Below are 17,090 nucleotides of genomic sequence, written 5' to 3' on the forward strand. Positions count from 1 at the left end.
AGCGCATATGGTTTTATAATCGTAGTAGCCTAATAATTAACTACCAAACATTGTAATTAAACTACCAATCACCACCAAGCGATTGTCTTTCAATTAAGACCAATTTGAACAAAATTGGTTGGTAAATAATATATTTATTCAGCTAACTTTACAGCTTCCAGTTAGCCATCCCTACTACCTAACTACAAATAGTTCTTTTTACTTTTTGGATACATTATGGACCACCAAACGTTGTAAATAAAGGATTTATGACCATCTAACGATTCTGCATTAAGCCCTGATTTAATCGATTAGACTAAAAATTAAAAATATCCGGCTAATTTTACACCAATATTTTAATTATTTAATTTAAAAAAAACGATTGATCACCAAACGTTTTAATTAGGCTACCAATCATTACCAAACGACCACCAAACGATTAGATAATTTTAATTATTAAAAAGTTAAAGTGATCCGGCTAACTTTACGGAACTGCAAATCTGATTACTAAGTGTAAACACCTTATACTTTCAATTATTAATCAATATGTCATTTTTATTTTAGACAACGGACGTAAAAGAAAGAAAAAGAGTACAACAACTCCATACCTTTATATATATATAATCAAAGAATTTTACTATGTATGTAATTATGACTGTGTTCCAAAATTTTCTGCCAGGAAGAGAGTACTGGAAATCTATATAATATACGTAACGTAAACTTAATAATAATTTTAGTACTGAATTTTGGAACACAACCTATATAGATTCAATTTCTATGATATTTCTATAGTATTTCCATAGACATAGTATATCTAGACTAACCGTTTGCCGTTATTTAAGGAGTGGGGGTAAAGATGCACGTAGAAAAGGACATTCTGTTTCGTGCCCCTTACGTTCTTTCTCGCTCGTACAGAGCACAGCGCTCTCTTTCGTCATGCTACGTGCAAGCGAGAGAGAACGCAAGGAGCACGAAACAGAGTATGTCCTTTTCTACGTGCACCTCGGCTCCCACTCGTCAACACTCGGTCTAGATATACTATGTCTATGGATATTTCTATGCAACTTCCGGGGCATTTCCGGACGTTGCCCGCGACCCGCGACAGGGCAGGCAGTGAAACGTGAAACGTGGCGCGTTCAGTTCGCTTCAGGTTACCAGGCCTGGTGAACATTAGGTTGCGCATATAGAGCCTCCGATAAAGAGCGAGGAAGCGGTGCGCTGTTTAGGCGCTGGTTAGGTGCCTGGTGCATCAGGGAAGGGGGGAATCCGCGGTCACGTGACCGAGCTGCGTTTTGAGCGCACTAACGCAGGTACGAGGCGAATTCATTGTTTTTTCTCGTAGTTTTACGCGCGCCACGGCCCCAAGCGCCGAGGTGCCGTGAGTCCCGTAAACGCTTCTGCACCCCGTCGCGCCCACCGAGCGAAGTACGCGCACACCACGTCCACGAGTAATAACCGTGTGAGTTTACCCAAGCAAAGCGATCGTTCTTTCTCGGCTCGGCCATTCCGAGACCCCCGTTTCGGGAATCCATCGATGCACCGTCGCGACGATGGTTGACAAGCCTTCCTCTCGCCAACCAGAAATGGCGTCTACCGTGCACATGGCCCTGTGAAAAAGTCTTCTCGCTCAAGGAAATCGCGCGCGCGCTCACGCTCGCGTCAAGAATTCGAGCGCGAGAGAGCCTGGTTTCTCTCTTGTCTACTCGCTCTTGTCTTCTCTTCTCTTCGCACATTCGGACCTTCTCGTATCCGTGCGATAAACGGCGTGCGAGCGGCCGATGACGCGCCCGACAAAGTGTTCCTTTTTTTTCTTTCTCTCTCTTTTGCTACGATCAGATCCCACGTTGAAATTTTCTTGCGGAAATTCCTCTCGAAGATCGACGGACGCGGGTTTCCCGCGTGAATCCCTCGATACGATTGTCCTGGGGGGACTTACGAAACACTTCGTGGAAACCTATATTTGCGCATCCTTCCACGTATCGACAAAAGAAAGCGAGGCGGAGTCGTTCTCTATCGCAGTAAATCGTCGTGGCGATAATAATACATTCCATTTAACTTTCGTCATTCTTTCCCTAAATGGGTTTTTTATATCTTCCGTTTATCGTTATTAAATGATCCTAACCTTTAGTAGTGCCTTAGTTTCTCATGAGCCTCCGTGTGTATTTTTCTATTTATCTATGGGCACAAAAGGATCCATTTTATACATAATTATAAATCGGAAAATTTTTGATAGCAATATTAATAGCAATATTTTTTTTATTTAATACACAGATGTTCAGATTTTCACTAATTTACCTCGCATCTAGTATCAGTAATAAAGTATTTTTCATGACAACTCTTTATCTCACAATATACATTTTACAAGCTCTTAAAAAGAAATCCATTTTTAGTAAAATATATATTATATATATATATATATATATATATATATATATATATATATATATATAAATATATATGTATATAACTTATATGAAAACGAAATTAATTCAAATTGTAAAATACTATTAAAACGAATGTAAAAATAAATAACTAATATTGTTAGGAGTTTTAGAAAGATATTTGTAGAATATTTGCAAATACCATTCAATTGGTTTACAATATCATTTATATTTCAAAAGTTCTAGTTTGTTTTGTACAGGACAAGATGCTTGCTATATATTCAGATTCTAATTAATATATCACTTGGCCGCAATTTTTCTTGTTACAATGCTTATAGAAACAATATATATAACTTTTGCATTATCAGAAATCTAATAATTAATTTTCAAGAATATAGATTGTAGGTATGTAATAGCAAACATATTCTGTTTCAGACTGTAAATAGAGAGTGTACATAGTGTGATACCGTGAGTGCGTGAGGTTTCAGTTGGCAATGAGTTCAAACAACAAATCTATGGTGTCCTCTGGTGGAAGAGGCGCCAATAAAAACAAATCACAACATAGCAAATCAGATCATCATCAAGCTAAATCAGATTTGACAAAACATGACAAGGCTCAGGTTGGTACAAACTCTTTCATCTACCTTGCGTTATCTAATGTCTATAAAAATATATATACATGTTTAACGATTAGAATTTATAATAGTTTCTGATAAGAAATGTCTGAGCTATGCACTGTAGATACCTGATTGATACCTTTGATAAAAAAATAACTTTCTGCTTTGTAATAAAATATTTTATTTATTTGGTTTTATCTATTTGATTAAATGACTGTTAGATAAGATATTAAGAGGATGGATTGAATATGTATTATAACATTCATAAAATTATCAAATTAATATTTTAAGGAAAATTATATTTCTAATGATTGTTATATAGCAAAACACTAATCAGATCCGGCACGCACAAATCATTGACACCAGAATGGCGGGAGGTGAAGATCCTGTCTTGAAGGAACGTATCAAGCAGGTCATGGATATGACTCGACGTTCGGAAGACGAAGTGATCATGGCTTTGCATGATAGCGACGGAGATTTGGATCGTGCTGTTAACGATCTTCTGGAAGGAGTGAAAACAGAATGGGAAGTTAAAAAGAAGAAGCCGCGCCAGCCTAGCGGTTCAAAACAGAATGCGGATCAGTCGGGTGGTCAGGACGACAGTGGTGATTGGGAGGAACGACGTAATCAACGGGGTGGCGGTGCTCCACGTATGCGAGGTCGTGCTAATCACGACAATCGTGGATGTTGGTTGATTTCTCTTTTGATTCTATTATTATTTAATTATTTAGGAATAAAACACACATGCATGTATGCTATCTTCTTTCTTAGATGTTTATAGTGAGATTTTAAGTTAACAGCAGTACGGAGAAATTTTTACGCTGTTATTTTACAAATAATAATTTTTGTAAAATATTTTATTGGGAAATATAGGGCGCGGGCGAGAAAACAAGGAGAATGAGAGGAACATGGAGGACGGTGTTCGCGACGGCAGCTATAGCAGAAGAGGCAGGGGTGGACCTGGAAGATCAGGTCGTGGAGGTCGTGGCGGCGGTAGAGGTCTTGGTCCAAGGACATTTGCGAACCGCAACGACCCGGCGTCTGGCTCGGCCGCTCATAGTTTTAATCGACCGATTGACACCTGGACAGGTGAGGAGCAGCAGCAGAGTATTCAGGAACCAAAAATGGGTGAGTCTTAATCACCATTGATCAAAATTGTCTCGCACGCTAATTATAACTATATGTTAAACGATTATATATATATATGCGCGCGCGCGTGTGTGTGTGTGTGTGTAATTAAAAATAAATTTATAAACTTAATATGGGCTTAGAACAAAGCAAATACAGTTTCAGTACATTTAATTGTCGTGTAATGAAATTAACATATAAATACATGCATCAGTTTCAATCTTCTTCAGTAAATAAATAAATAATAAAAAATCATATAGGATACAAAAAAAATAATATGATATTTATGTATCAGCAATAAAAAATTATGGAATTGATTCTGCTAGAGATCCTCCTATAGATTTATCACAAGTACAGAAGATTAAATCAGAAAAATAAAAATTTATCAAGAAGGACACCATTAGCAGAATCATTACAAAATTAGAAAATATATTATAAATTTAAGATATTATTTGATGACATCTAAATAGATCTATAATGGACTCAGCAATGATATAAATAGAAATTACATATATATATATATTAACGTAAATAATCTGTATATAGATGCTTGGAATAACTTGGATTCTACAGAAGACTGGGACAACGAGGAATATACAGGATCTTTGGCAGATACTAAGGTTTTTACACCGAGTGCGAATATCCTTGAACCTCCTCCTGCTTTAGAAGAACCAAAGCCTCAGGAAATACCACCAACGCAATCGGGCCAAGGCGTTAATCTATCATTGCTCCAGCAAGAAGTAAGATTTTACAACATATTTAGAAATAAGATTGTCTCACAACCATACAATATTTTATAAAATTATTCCATCAAATTTTGAACTACAAAAGATCAAAGTTTACATGAAACTCATTGGTTCAGATCTGTAACTATACTTATCACAGTCTATTATTAGTTTTAGTAAGTAAGTTATAATCATCTGATATTAATTTTTACTGCACATTTTTAGTGCAGAATGACCGTGCTTGAACGTTTTTACCTTCAAAAGAAGAGAATATTGTATAGTGATTGTGTGTCACACTGTATATCTATTTATTTCATATTCTAATGATACTTTTCAATGCATTAGGAATTACCAAAATTGTCGGAAATATCCGCGTTGCAGCAGCAGAGTTTGATACAGCAACAATCTCAACAGCAACCGCAACAGCAGCAGCAAGCTGTATTAGGTTTACCAACAATGCAATTGTCGCAACAACCCAGTGCTATTAGCAGTGGTGTACTAACAGCAGCGCAAACACAATATTTGACGCAACTTACTCAACAGACAAGCGAAAATTTAAAAGCGGCTGGACAAACGTCGTTTTCATCATCTATGTCTAGTCAGGTATTGTAATATACAATAGAACTTCGATAATTTTTAATGGTTTGGAAAGTCTAAAAGAGCGGAAAATTCCTAGAAATGAAAAATTAAAGAGTAGCTAACTTTCATTTATGAAGGGGCTTTATTTGCATTACATTCCAACATAAGAAATTATATGCAGCTGCACATTATTTGTTTCTTTTATAATCGGCATACTATAAAAGAAACATATAAACTGTAATGTCCGTGAAAGTACGAAGAGAACAAAAAATTATAGAGGTTCTACTGTTTAATGAATTTTCGCAATATGTATAAAATTAATTTTTTCACGCTTAACATTTTATCACAAAACCTTAGATGATTTATATTATATGCCTTAAATGATTGATTGATATATATACGCTTACATTTATAGCCCCAAAGACAAACGAAACAACGTCCAAGAGTTCCTCCACCATCAAAGATACCATCGAGCGCTGTAGAAATGCCAGGTGACGCGGTGAATAGTGGAATTGGATTTCTCGATGTACAATTCGGTGCGCTTGAATTCGGTAGCGATTCGAGCTCTATTGACGGTTCGGCAAACGAGAAATATAATTCTACAAATAGTACAATTCCCGGCGTGGACATGACTTCCGGTGCGAATACCGTAAACACTGCCAATACGAGTAATTCGCTCGATATTGAAACGACCCAGACTTCCACTGCACCGTTCAATGCCAGCTCTCAGATGGTAGGTTTCACTCTTGTCAAGTCAGTTCTCGGATTACTATTTACAAGTATATGTACATATGACAACTTTCGATAACACTTTTTAACACCAAATTTGCCTTAAGTTCTATCAAGTCAGTTTTGATAGATTTTTTAGCGCTGATTACGAATCTGGCTGTAAAAATGGCGTATCACGTCAAGATTTTCAAAAAACTTCAGTCAAAGTTGCTAAAATAAGCGTTTTTTATACTTTAAATTGTATCTTGCGATGGGGACGTGCTACAGACGACCGCGACAGCTCAAAATAAAGCTCAAGACTCGTATTTTATGATAAAAATGCCAGAAATCCCAGGCATGAAAGATTTTCCTGAAAAAAGTGGTCGAAATATAAGAAATATCTATTGCAATGTTTTCCACTTATACATCTTTAATTGTCCGTTACTAAATTTTTTTTAGTAACAAAAAACTACTCTAATTTTGTTTTTAACTAATAGCGACCACAAAAATCTACACATACTCATGATATGAATGATTTTTCAAAAATTTGATCCGCCATTCTGGCTCTTCCATTTCTAATTTAAAAATTTTAACTCGTGATGAGTGATTAGGCAAATGTATACATACCGACTTTCATAATTAGAATGATTTTAAAAAATTTTAGTAATGGACAATTGGAGACGTATGACTGGGGGACACTGCATATGTGTTTCTTATGTCTCAACCTTTTTTTCTTTCTTCTTTCTTTTCTTCTTCTTCTTCTTCTTCTTCTTCAGGGAAGCCTTTCCTGCCTGGGACTTCTGGCATTTTTATCATAAAGTCTAGGTCTTGAGCTTTATTTTGACCTGTTCCTGCTGTCTGTAGCACATCTCCATTGAAAGATATAACTCTCGTCAAAGTATCAAAAACGTCTATTTTGGCAAATTTGACTGAGGTTTTCTCAAAAACTTAACGTGATACGCCATTTTTACAGCCAGATTCGTAATCAGCGCTACAAAACTACCAGAAATGACTTGGTAGAACTTAAGGCAAAAAAAAGTTCTTATTTTGTCGACCAGTGTAATTTACAAATATATGGAATTTTCAGTTATCGAGTACCGACAATCTGCCAGTATCGAGCGAGCATTCGATTAGTTCTCAAAGTTTCACTCGTGGTAGTAGCACTGGCCAAAGCTTGGACATAACTAAACAGGACTTTACGTCGCAAGTCTCGCCTGGAAATGCGGCGACGTATGGCAGTACGACGACCTATCAATCGTCGCAGAAATCGTCGTTCCAGCCGTCGAGCGCTACGCCGAGTACTTACAACGCGTACTCGAATAACCAGTCCTCGCAGTCCACCTTCCAAAATGCGTCAGCCGCTAGTACAAATAGTTATTCCGCGACAGCTACTGTTTCGCAGGCGAGTTACAACTCGACGTCGTTCCCGCAATCTAACGCATCGACTTTCAATCAAGCGTCTCCTTCCGCATCAGCATCCGTAACTTCCGGTTACAATCAACCCACCACTAGTAGCCAGGTAATAATTATCTGATCTCGAATTCTGGCGATTTGATTGTACAAATACTTTTTAAAACTGTTCATTTCCCTTGGCAGGTCTACCAACCCACGAGCGGATACGTAGCGGCAACAACGTCGCAATATGCGCAAAGCGTAGCTACCAACACAGTATCAAACAGTAACGCTGGATATCAGGCTTATCAACCAGCTTATCAATCTTCTGTTACAACGTTTACATCGCCGATAACGCAGAGTTCCGGTGCTTATCAGAGCGCCGCGCAATCTGTAAGTACAACTGCCTGTTATATCTTAGTACTTTTTTCAAATTACAACACAAATTTACGTATAAATGTTGAATTAATTCTTGGTAGGTTTACGCGAGTCCGTACGGTAGTTATGCTAGCCAACCGCAAGCGACGTCCCACGCGAATCACAAACTAAACAGCACCGCGACAAAGGATTCGCAATACGATAACAGTGTGACAACATCGAACAGTTCTCTCGCGACGACTAGCGCACCGACGTTGGGTCTCACTTCAGCCTCCGTCAACAGTTCGCAGACCAAAGTAACGAATTCTAATGGTTAGTAAACAATCGAAAAAATCACAATTGAAATCTCTTTGGTAATTCAATTAACGAACGTGTATTCTCAATCAGCTGTACCGAAAAGCACGTCGAGCGGAATAGTGACGGGCAACAGCGGTAATATGACGGGCGGCGGCGCGGCCGGAAGTATGACCCCGATGTTGAGTCACCAGTACATCATGGGCCAGGCGGGTGTACCGGCGTATGCAGCTTTTCAGCAACCTGTGTACAGCTATGAAGACCTGCAGTTGGTGCAGCAACGGTTACCTCATATGGTCAGTCGCTTCTCGAACAATCAATCCATTCATTTCTTTATGATTTATTTTAGTACAAATGCATTGTTCGTGAGTAACTAGCTTCTTTGGAGAAACGTACATTGAAACAAAATAATTTATTGGTCAATTGGTCATTGATCGATCTCACGTAAATGCGATTTTTAACGTTATATCTAAGAAAAAAAAAATTATGAATATGTACTTTCCGAGAAGCGCGCTTACTCCGTCTTATGTTATATTATTATTTAGTACGAAAATTTTCTCAAAGTAATCGTTTCTTTATTGCTTGGTAGCTGCTCGTAATTCCGATATTTTCACCAAAATTTTTTCAATCTCGAATGGATGCCTTCACAACGACAACGTAAACCTGTTTTTCTTTGTAGTAAGTTTGTAGTCGTTATGAAATGAACGATTATACTAAAGACAGATCGGGTTTTCGATACGCTATTCCATGCAAACATATTTTATCGATGGTAAAAGGAGATGGAAGAAATATTTTTGGAACTGTAGGACTTTTGCATTTAACATTCAGATATTGGCCATATTGAGATGATTGTTTCGATCTCCGATCTATCTTGGCTTATATTTCTCTTACTTTCTTGTCTTGAGTTCATTGTAGGCTGATGTGTATGAGTAATGTCATGTGTCTGAAATTGTATGAAAGTACGCATATTCTTGCGTGGTGATAAGTAAAAGTGATCGATAAAAATTGTATTACACTTTGTAGTTCTCTCTTCCTCTCCTTCTTTCTTATCATTTTATTAAGATATTTTTCAAACTATACAAATATGGAAAGAGTAAAATGATGATATCAAGTTTATTTGTATAGACATATATATGCGCGCGCACACACATACACACACACACACACACACATGCGATTTACAGTTTCATATATCGCGAGTGATAGTTTCAATCGCGAATAAGTATAATTATCTATATATATATATATAAAGTAGAGATGTTTAAGTTATACTTATTCGCAATATATATATATATATATATATATATATATATATATATATATATATATATATATCCAACCAACCGCATGTTATTTGTCCCTAAGTACGCGTAGAAATTATAGACCTTAGTTAGCCTTCTTGTATTTGGAGTACACAGTGTATGCATGTAGTTTTGTGTTTGGTTTCCCTGACTAACGTGCAGCCAACTACTGGTTACTATGACGCGGCCCTGGGCTATCAGACAACCGGTCCGGCAACGAGTCTCGGTGGTGGTAGAGGTGACGCGCTCTCCGGCGTGCAAGGCGTTCAAGGTGTGCAAGGAGTGCAGGGAGCCTATACCAGTATTAGTGACGCCAGGTTCGCCAGAAACGACAGTAACGCATCCCCGGTACCTTCTACTATGTCGCAACAGGTGAGTCGTCGATTATTCTTAAAATGAAATTGCGAAAACATACGATATATTATGAAAACTGTGCAAAATTTTTATGGAAATTTGCAGACTGCCACGCAACAACCGATGATGAATCCCACTCTTCCTCCAGGATATGCGTATGCGTTTACTTATAGCAGCGGAATTATGCCGGGAGGTTTTCAGTATGGAACCCCCGCTATTTATCCGGTAAGTAAAACATTAGTAAAATATTATAGATTAAACATTAATATTAGGTATCAATTTTATTGGTATTATACACTTTTCAATAAAATTAGAGCATACATTATTTCAAAACGCAAAAAAATTTCCTCTTTGGCGTGCATGATCTCAAAGTTAAAATTTTTCTTTCGTGGTTGATTTGGAAATAATGTCATCTATACAAAAATCATTGTCGAGAAAAAACTTAACAGCGTTCGAAAACTGAGACTTAAAGCTTTAAAATACTTCTAATATTGTTCTGTGATCATTTTTCGCAAAGTTACATACATTTGAATTGCATCAATTTTACGATTGATTCGGAGTGATTAAAATAATATTAATATTGATATAACTAGTTGATTATTCTAATAATATTAAAAATAATTCCAGTAATATTAAAAGAGTTGCTAAAAAATAATACTAATAGTACTAAATTTAATAATATCTGATATTAATATCTAAGCTAATATATAAGCTGGGAGGTACTAATATTTAATACTAATATCAAGTCGATTTATTACGTCGTATAGCAAATAGCGACGGCCGGAAATGCTGGTACAAATAGCGGCGCGTACAGTGCCAAGCCAGGTAGTTACGGATCCGGTTATGGTGCCGGCGCGAGCTACGATGCGTTAGCTTCCGCCGGTCCTTCCGGAGAATACAAAGGCACTGGCAGCAGTTATACCGGCACTCAGACCGGTAAAACTGGCACTTCCACGGGAAATACTAATACCGCTGGCTCTTCCGCGACGGATATCAGCGCCACGATGTACGCTAAGAGTCACGTGGCTCTCGGAAAAGTAAACGTGAGTAATCTCGTACGAATATAATTGTCATTGGAAATCCTGTCCTTTATATATCATGCGATGATTGATCAATTGGTTTTCTCTTTTTAGTCTTACGAAAAGCAGGCTTTCCACTCGGCCACACCGCCACCGTTCGGTCTTACGGGTAGCCAAAACGCTGGCTTGCCCGGTGGTTACGGCACGCCGCACTTGTTCATCCCGACTATACCGCATCAGCTGCATCAACCGCTTCACCAGGACGGTGGCAATAGCACGGGCCAGAGATCCAACACAAGTTCGCAAAATAAAGCTCAAGCAAAGCCTGGATACAGTCCGAGTTATTGGACTGGCAGCAATTAAAATAAAGCTTCGGACTTGACATACACGCATGGCGAACTATAACACCTTATTAATGGAAAAATTAAGGCGTTTGCCACGATTGTGTGAAATACAGATGGTACGAGACTTTGACTCTTCATTCCGCATTGACACGTGTTTACATCAGAAAGAAAGATATTTTGACTTTGAAAAGATACTATTGTTTTTCTTTGTTATTTTCAACAATTGGCGACGTCAATGAGAATGGAATAAAGAGTGAATATTTTTGAAAATTGAAAGGTATATGCAATTATTAACCGGATGCTTCCTTCAATGGTTTGTAGCGATAATGAAATAATCAATTGTGATTTTTATTTCTTCAATTCAGCACATTCTCGTAAACTTGTTCAATACGGAGATATCAGAGTAAAAGTACGATACTACAATAAAATAATTACATTTTACGCAATGATACATGCAAATTTAATATAATAATTTGCATATTCTTTCCAATGGCGAATTGCACTCGTGCCAAATGAAATTGTAGCGTTTATAACACGATGATTATGGGAGACTAATCATCGTTTACATCGCGCAATCATGATAAATCCTATGACATAACCATGTCGTAAAATTTGATAAATTTCGGGCACGTCGCACAACGCGATGAAACTAGTATCGTGATTTTGTCGTATGATACACCGAAAAAGAGAGCGGTAACATCCGTTGAGTTTGCATTAGATCTCCTGTCTGTATATTACAGTGCAATTTCGAATATATTATATCGACTGCTAAAAAAGGTGATACATAGTGTATCTTTATATTCTCTTTTCTTTTTCTCTCAAGTATGATATAAGTATCTTGATTTAATTAATATGGAAAAAAACGCATCCTTGTGATAGCGTGTCGCTTAAAAATACGAGAATAAAGATATAAGTGTGAAAACGGAAATTTTTATATACAAATTTATAGCGTTCTTATTTTCGGTATATTCACAACAATCTTGGATGAGAATTGTAACTGTTGCACTTGCATACATTTGATTTGAACACAGCTTTTTGACTGGAATTGATTTCTATTATTCCTGATTTAAAAAAACATATATGCATTTTACATGTGTGTCATATATGTATTATATTGAAATTATATAATCTTGATTTCCAATAGAGAATCATATATGTAATTCACATTATTTTTCAGTATCATTACAAAAAATCGAGTGTGCCACAATATGAAACATAGTAACTAAATACTTCTGCTCTTTTTTTATTTTTGTATCTGCATATTACTTTTATTTCTCTCTGTATTCGCACATTTGACTAGATTCTCGTAAAGCGATACAAACCTCTTCTTATTTTTCGTAAAATTGACAACAATTGAGATTTATGTTTTATTATCAAAATCTCGAATTATGATTTACGAGAATATCATATTTCTCAAATTAATGAATTGTATTTTTTGTTTTTCATTTGTTTACTAATTTATATTGGCAATTGGATGCCACAATTAATGATTAAATAATTTAGTTTATAAAAATTATATATTTGAAGGCTTTATAGTTTTTTTTATAAGATTATTATCTTGAAGTTTGTTGAAAAGACATTTAAAGATGTTACGGATCATCATTTGGCATATTAGTGCATTTTCAAATATATTAAAAAGAAAATGGATAAAACTTGTTTCAAAACGATTAAGACTCCATTAGATTAACGAATCTTAATCTTTATTATACACAAAGCTTTTGGAAAAATATTAATGACGTTATTAAATTAAATGTGTTGCAGCTTTTTTACAGTTTACTCGAAAAATAGGCATTCGCTCAAAGCATGGTGTGTGCAGAGAAATGATGTAATGATTTCTATTACAACAATAAACAGAATCGTATATTCTAATACATGATAGATATGAGTTATACAAATCTTTGTCGGAGAAGTCGACAAGGATGATCAAGATAAAGACACGATATAAAAATTATTGAGACAAATGAGAATAAAATAATGATTGTGCAGTAACGGCAAGTAATAGCGACATTTGTATCTTTTTCATTTATAATAATAGAGATTATAATAATAAAAAGAAAGGAATCGATTCCGTCTGGTATACACATTCGTTAATATTGCATTATTCATATTAATTAGAAAACTGTGTAACTATACAAGGTATATCTTACAATCAGTGTACAATACTTTAATAACGTATTTTGAAAGTAAAATAGTATTGAAAATCTTTCTACGAAAATGTCGCAATTATTTTCGAATTATAAGTGGTCAAAGTTGATTGTATGATATTATGATAGAATAACATTCATCTGTGACAGTTTGTTATGGATATTTATAGTGTGTGATATTGATTTTTGCATAATTTTATTTAGTTCTGTTGTTTTTCTTATGTATGGATAGTTCATGTGTTATGATAATTAATACTGATAAATTATTAAAATTTGACTAATTAAATTAAATTTTAACTGTTACCTGCATTATATAAATTATTCAATATTTAAAAAAAAATAATTTTTAAAAAATTAATTATATAAAAAAGATTGTGTTAAATCCAATATTAAAAATTATTAGAAATTTATTAATCAATTCGTCAATATATATTAACTGTTTATCATAGTATACATAGTACTCATACGTGAGAAGTGATGAAACCGACTTAGCTGTGCATAATCAATATCAGTTCTGATGATTATGGATAACCAATTGATAATAAGTGTAATCATCTATGCAATATCATATAACCCATTTTGTTTGCTAATTCAAAAACTATTGTGACTTTCGATATTATTTTCGACTTTATTTTACTTCCGGAATACTCTATTAAAGTATTGTGCAGTTATTGTGGAAATATCCTGTATACATATTAATCGGAACAAAATATAATACATTGACCAACGGAATACACATACACATATTTTGAAGACATACTTTACATTTTTGCATTGTGAATAATGAATGATCGCAGATATTTCTGCGTGAAAAAAAAGAAGAGAGAAAAGTAAAAGAGCAAGAGTCATGTGTAATGCACGAACGAAAGGAAAAATGTACGTGAAGCGTTTTCACGAAGGTGCTGTGAGAGAGAATTGTTACGTTTTGCGCGTGTACAATATAAACGTGAGGAGTAATAATGTTTCTTCTAGCACGAATGGACCGGTTGATTGTGAGACGGTCGTCAAAGTTTTACGAGATACCGCTAATGTAAGCGAGAAGTAAATAGTTGTAAGTAAACTCTCGTTATAGCGACTGCATATATATAAATATATAAATATATAAATACACACACACACACACACACATACACACATATAAACTCGTATAAATACGGTATGAGTATATAGGATGCGTTTTGAAGAACTTTGAAGACCAAATGTAGTTTAGCTTCCTTGTTTTTTTCGGAGAAGAAAAAGTATAAATCTGTATACTAGTTAACTCTCGAAAAAAAAAGAAAAAATATTGGACTACATTGTCTTCGCGATCATGTGAACTACTAATAACTGATTTTAATATACGCGTTCGAACATAGCCGGGTGTCACAATAAAAAAACGAGTTGATGAAACCAAGTTGAAGGAGAATCACAAGTAACGTTTTCGTTTTGTCTTAGTGTATGTTTTAGTCGAATCGCACTTTTCGTGTATACTCGAATCAATCTAGAATAATAGAAAAAAAAAGAAAAAAACAGTATATTAAGTGTAATGTATAATGGAAAGTAAAGGAAGAGAGAAAAGATGCAAAATATGAGGCAAAGAAGTTAAAGAAAAAAAAGGAAAGATGAGATTCAGAGTAAGCACGTTTGTTCTGATATATAATTATTATACATTAATAATTTTTGTATTTTTGTCAAATATTAACCGATTGAATGCGGATGCAAAATGCATTACGCCACTATCGCTATTATATAATTAATAATAATAATAATAATAATAATAATAATAATAGCTACTACTGTGTATAAATATGGATATATAAGAATAAATGTATTAAAGAAGTCTGGTGATTTACATACCCGTGGTGCAAACTTGTATTTTTCGATCCTGCATTCAAACAACTATTCCCAAGATTCTTCCAAATTCAATTTCTTTTCCAACACACGATTACAAGATCCTTTTGTAAAGCATTAAAGGTCGCGTAGTGCTCAAAATAGCTGTTTATTTATTTTGATTAAATAATATATTTTGCCCGAATCGACTGTGCATTAATTATATCTCGCATAAACAGAGAGACAAATTTTGAACAAGACTTTCGCTATATGTCATCAATTTGCTATGCAAATCATTCTTTCGTTGGAGCCCATATAAATTATAAATATTTTTTTATGATTTATGCTAACAATATGAAACATATATTAACTTAAATACAGGGTTGGGAAGTAACGCGTTATTTGTAACGCCGTTACCGTTATAGTTACTTTTTTCGGTAACTGTAACGGTAACGGCGTTACAAATTTTATTTATAATAACGGAAAATGTAACTTCGTTACATTTTTTGGTAATTTTTTAGTAACAAATTTAACAGTTACTTTTATCGTTATTTTTTTCGAATTTATTTGATATAATTTTCATACAAAAGAATATATTGATAAGAATGTTGGAACGCAGCATTACATGCCCAGACAGCGCAAGGATGTCCTTAGAACGTCCAAAGGGCATCCAGGACATACATATAGAATATCCTCAGGATATCCCATTGTAATCCTCAGATCTCCTCTGGATGTCCTGAGGAAGAGTAAATGATAGCCATATATTAACCTCTGGAGAATCCAGGGAGATCCTGTGGAACATCCAAAGGATTTTTATAGGATATGTTAGGGATATTTTTCGTATGTTTCAAGGAGCAAATTTTAAAATTTAAATATAAATTAAAATTATGTTTTGTTATTTACTGCCAATATTAAAAATCTAATATTAAAAATAGTTCACCGTTCTTTAATATTTGAGGCTTTCGTGCTGTACATGAATATTTTAGGTTTGGCTCCCGGGTTTGAGTTGTGTAATATTTTCTAAACAATCCAATATCTGAATTCCCTATGTTGGGATTGCATCAGAAATTGAACTGATAGAAAATAATTACATTTGTAATTTCCTGTCAGTTGCTCTTTGCAAGCTTTATATAATTCTCATGACCAAATCTCAAATACGAGTTCGCGTGTCGCATAGCGGTAAACAAACGAACTAGCGGTTAAATACTATTGTTTGTAAAGTTTTTAGAATGTTGCGAACAGTAACATTTCTCATGAAATATTAAATAAATAATAATTTTGGATATCTGAAAATGTGCGCATCAATTCAATTATTAATATTAAACGAAATTAACGTTAACAATTAATTGTACATGTATATGTCCTCAAGGAAATCCAAAAGACATCCAATATAATAGACAGGGCAAATATATCCACTGGACATTTATAGGACATTAATACTTATTATAATACTTAAGATTTCTAAATTATATTAAATAGCCGACACAACTAAAAATAATTATGTATGCATATTAAATTTTTATAAATATATTTATAATAATATCTTAAAATATCCTACAAATGTCCTGAACCGTCCTGGACATATTCAGGATGATCCTGAGGATGTTTTGTGCTGTCTGGGTGAAAACTACTGGAAGCCCATTTTGGTATCTTGTGTCTTTGTAAGACAATGTTCAAAAATTTTTAGTATTTAATTTGATCTTGTATTTAAAAAAATTGTATGTAAAATTAGTGTTATACATAAAAAAACTAACGGAAATTGTAACGACTCGTTATCTTTTGAGTAATGGTAACGGTAACGAGTTACTTTTTAAAATTGGTTACGAGTAACGGTAACGAGTTACTTTTTAGAAAAAAGAACGGTAACGGTAACGAGTTACTTTTATAAAGTAACTATCGCAACTCTGCTTAAATATATATTAAATATCCCAGACAGCA

At 34.7% G+C, this 17,090-nt stretch overlaps 1 protein-coding gene across 4 annotated transcripts; it reads left to right on the forward strand.

Moving 5' to 3' along the window:
• Nucleotides 1-1,117: 1,117 nt before the first annotated feature.
• Nucleotides 1,118-14,475, forward strand: Lig (ubiquitin-associated protein-like lingerer). Of its 4 annotated transcripts, none has more exons than XM_070310339.1 (15): nt 1,118-1,289; nt 2,796-2,980; nt 3,300-3,663; nt 3,851-4,105; nt 4,679-4,845; nt 5,176-5,433; nt 5,825-6,142; nt 7,205-7,636; nt 7,714-7,902; nt 7,989-8,199; nt 8,275-8,477; nt 9,645-9,854; nt 9,942-10,061; nt 10,604-10,879; nt 10,970-14,475. In XM_070310339.1, exons 2-15 carry the CDS (start codon nt 2,855-2,857, stop codon nt 11,216-11,218), a joined length of 3,378 nt encoding a protein of 1,125 aa, XP_070166440.1. In that variant the 5' UTR covers nt 1,118-1,289; nt 2,796-2,854; the 3' UTR covers nt 11,219-14,475. The 4 variants fall into 4 exon arrangements, with proteins under 4 accessions (XP_070166440.1, XP_070166437.1, XP_070166438.1 ...); XM_070310336.1 differs by having other exon boundaries at nt 1,119-1,289; nt 4,652-4,845; XM_070310337.1 differs by lacking the exon at nt 1,118-1,289 and adding an exon at nt 1,300-1,436 and having other exon boundaries at nt 4,652-4,845.
• Nucleotides 14,476-17,090: the final 2,615 nt, after the last annotated feature.

The sequence above is a fragment of the Polyergus mexicanus genome, unplaced genomic scaffold (assembly GCF_030449975.1).
Source record: "Polyergus mexicanus isolate NDT 795.1 unplaced genomic scaffold, iyPolMexi1.0 SCAF_18, whole genome shotgun sequence".
Lineage (NCBI taxonomy): Eukaryota > Metazoa > Arthropoda > Insecta > Hymenoptera > Formicidae > Polyergus > Polyergus mexicanus.

Excerpts from the sequence above, each read along its gene's own strand:
- Lig (XM_070310336.1), top strand. The coding sequence starts at position 2,855 with ATGAGTTCAAACAACAAATCTATGGTGTCCTCTGGTGGAAGAGGCGCC. Across the intron at positions 7,903-7,988 it reads ATCAGAGCGCCGCGCAATCT|GTTTACGCGAGTCCGTACGG; the intron begins GTAAGTACAACT and ends AATTCTTGGTAG. Across the intron at positions 10,880-10,969 it reads TGGCTCTCGGAAAAGTAAAC|TCTTACGAAAAGCAGGCTTT; the intron begins GTGAGTAATCTC and ends TTCTCTTTTTAG.